This window comes from Nestor notabilis, unplaced genomic scaffold (genome assembly GCF_000696875.1).
Source record: "Nestor notabilis isolate BGI_N333 unplaced genomic scaffold, ASM69687v1 scaffold17923, whole genome shotgun sequence".
NCBI lineage: Eukaryota > Metazoa > Chordata > Aves > Psittaciformes > Psittacidae > Nestor > Nestor notabilis.
Genome location: NW_009920790.1, coordinates 1,130 through 2,957, shown reverse-complemented (window position 1 = coordinate 2,957; position 1,828 = coordinate 1,130). Strand labels below are relative to the sequence as shown.

Below are 1,828 nucleotides of genomic sequence, written 5' to 3'. Positions count from 1 at the left end.
GTGCTTGTGGCTGGCAGAGCAGCAAACCCGGAGGGGGATGATGCCCTGCACCACCCCAGCGAAGCCATCCGGGGCAGGGACACTGGGGACAACACAGGGGAGCTTCCGAGGGGAGGAAAAGCTCATGGGGCTGGGGGGAAACCAGGACTTACAGAGGAAATCCCTGCCCGAAACGTTGCGTCTCTGCTCCGGGGGCACCTCCTGGAGCTTGGAAGAAATGGCTGAAACTATTGGGAGAGAAGGAGAAACGCTGGGTCATGGGCTGGGTTGTGACCCGGAGGCCGAACAAGCACCTCAGGTTCTATGTGCCCGATGCACCAGCTCCAAGGTGTTCCAGTACCTCTGGAGAGCGACACGGCAAAGAGGGTGAAGGTGAGCAGGAAGGAGAGGGCCAGCAGCAAGTAGATGGTGACAAAGGGCCTCAGCTTCAGCCTGAAGAAGTTTCTGTCTTTAAAACAAAAGCATCGGGATGGCAAAATATCCTCCTGGGACCAGCGGGATTTCTGCAGTGCTCTTCTGGTCCATTTAGAGAAGGGTTAATAAATAACCTGCAATGGTCAATGATTTGCTACAGAAGCCAAAATAAGAAGAAATGATGATCTTAAGCCATGGATTTGGGGCTGGGACGTAGTTTGAAACCCTCCTGGTGCCTAATAACCCCCTTTTCAGCCAGGAAATTGTTCCCCGAGCGGCCATCCGTGGTCTGGAATGTCTTTGCTGGCTGGAGCTGGCAGCTGCTGCCCGTGTTGGAGGGGGTTGAATGATGGAAATAGGCTCCAAGATTCCAGTTTTGGGAGCTCCATTTGGGAAAGCTGCAGGAAGAGCCAGATTTCCCTGTGGTCCAGGACACTGAACCCACTCAGGTGTTGCTGGTTGGGCACCACCACCAGCCCTTCATGTACGTGATGTCTCACACCTGCAGCAATGTCCCTTTCCCTCATTTCCATCTGAGCTCATGAGGGTGGGGGGTCCCCATCCCAATCAACCCCATAAAGTGCCCAAAAGGAGGAGGAAAGAGGGCTCAGACCTTCTTCTCCCTCAGAAACCATGTTGGTGGTGCAAGACCATGCTACGTGTTCCCCCATTGCTCCTGCCCCCCTCCTCGAGGCTGACGGTTACCTTTAAAAGCCTGCAGATCATCATGCAGATGTTCCTCTTCCATCCTGGTAAGCTCTGGTGGGGAGGGGGATGAAGCTGAGGATCGAGTAAGCAGAAGCTTTTCAATCAGGGTCTCAGCAATGGAGAACCTGAAACACCTCCTGGATGTTGAGTCCAAAGGTTATAATTTAACCAGGGGCTCTTTGGGCTCTGTCCCATTGGTTTGTTCTCGCCAAAGAGCAGCTTGGACTGTGGCCGCTTCCAATGGAAGTGATAGGGACATGGGGGCAGCTCACTCCGCTCATGGGTAACCCAGAAGGTTTAGGGTCTCTCTAAGCTTTCTTTCCATGCTGGTGGCCCTGGTGGGATGCTGAGGGGTGTTTATGGCCTGGATTCACTGGGGGTTACCTGGTGCTCTGCAAGTCTTGTCATGGACTCGTAGGATGGGTTGGAGGGACCTTAAAGCTCCTCCAGCTCCAACCCCTGCCCCGGGCAGGGACACCTTCCACTGGAGCAGGTTGCTCCAAGCCCGTGTCCAACCTGGGCTTGGACACTGCCAGGGATGGGGCAGCCACAGCTTCTCCATTCAACCCATCCCAGTGTCCCAGCACCCTCATGGGGAAGAACTTCCCAGGATCCCAGCTCAGTCTCCCTCTGGCAGGTTAAAGCCATTCCCTCTTGTCCTGTCCCTGCATCCCTTGTCCAAAGCTCCCCACAGCTGAAATGGAGA

The 1,828-nt window shown here is 54.9% G+C and overlaps 1 protein-coding gene across 1 annotated transcript in view; it reads right to left on the bottom strand.

The window, feature by feature from the left end:
- The window catches only part of LOC104402868 (hepatic lectin-like), a 2,395-nt gene extending 1,233 nt beyond the window's left edge, over positions 1-1,162 (bottom strand). Inside the window, exons 1-3 of the mRNA XM_010010852.1 lie at positions 1,120-1,162; positions 341-448; positions 153-227 (exon numbers count right to left, since the gene is read on the bottom strand). Of these exons, the coding sequence (XP_010009154.1) occupies positions 153-227; positions 341-448; positions 1,120-1,162 (226 nt within the window). The remainder of the gene's footprint in view (positions 1-152; positions 228-340; positions 449-1,119) is intronic.
- Positions 1,163-1,828: the final 666 nt, after the last annotated feature.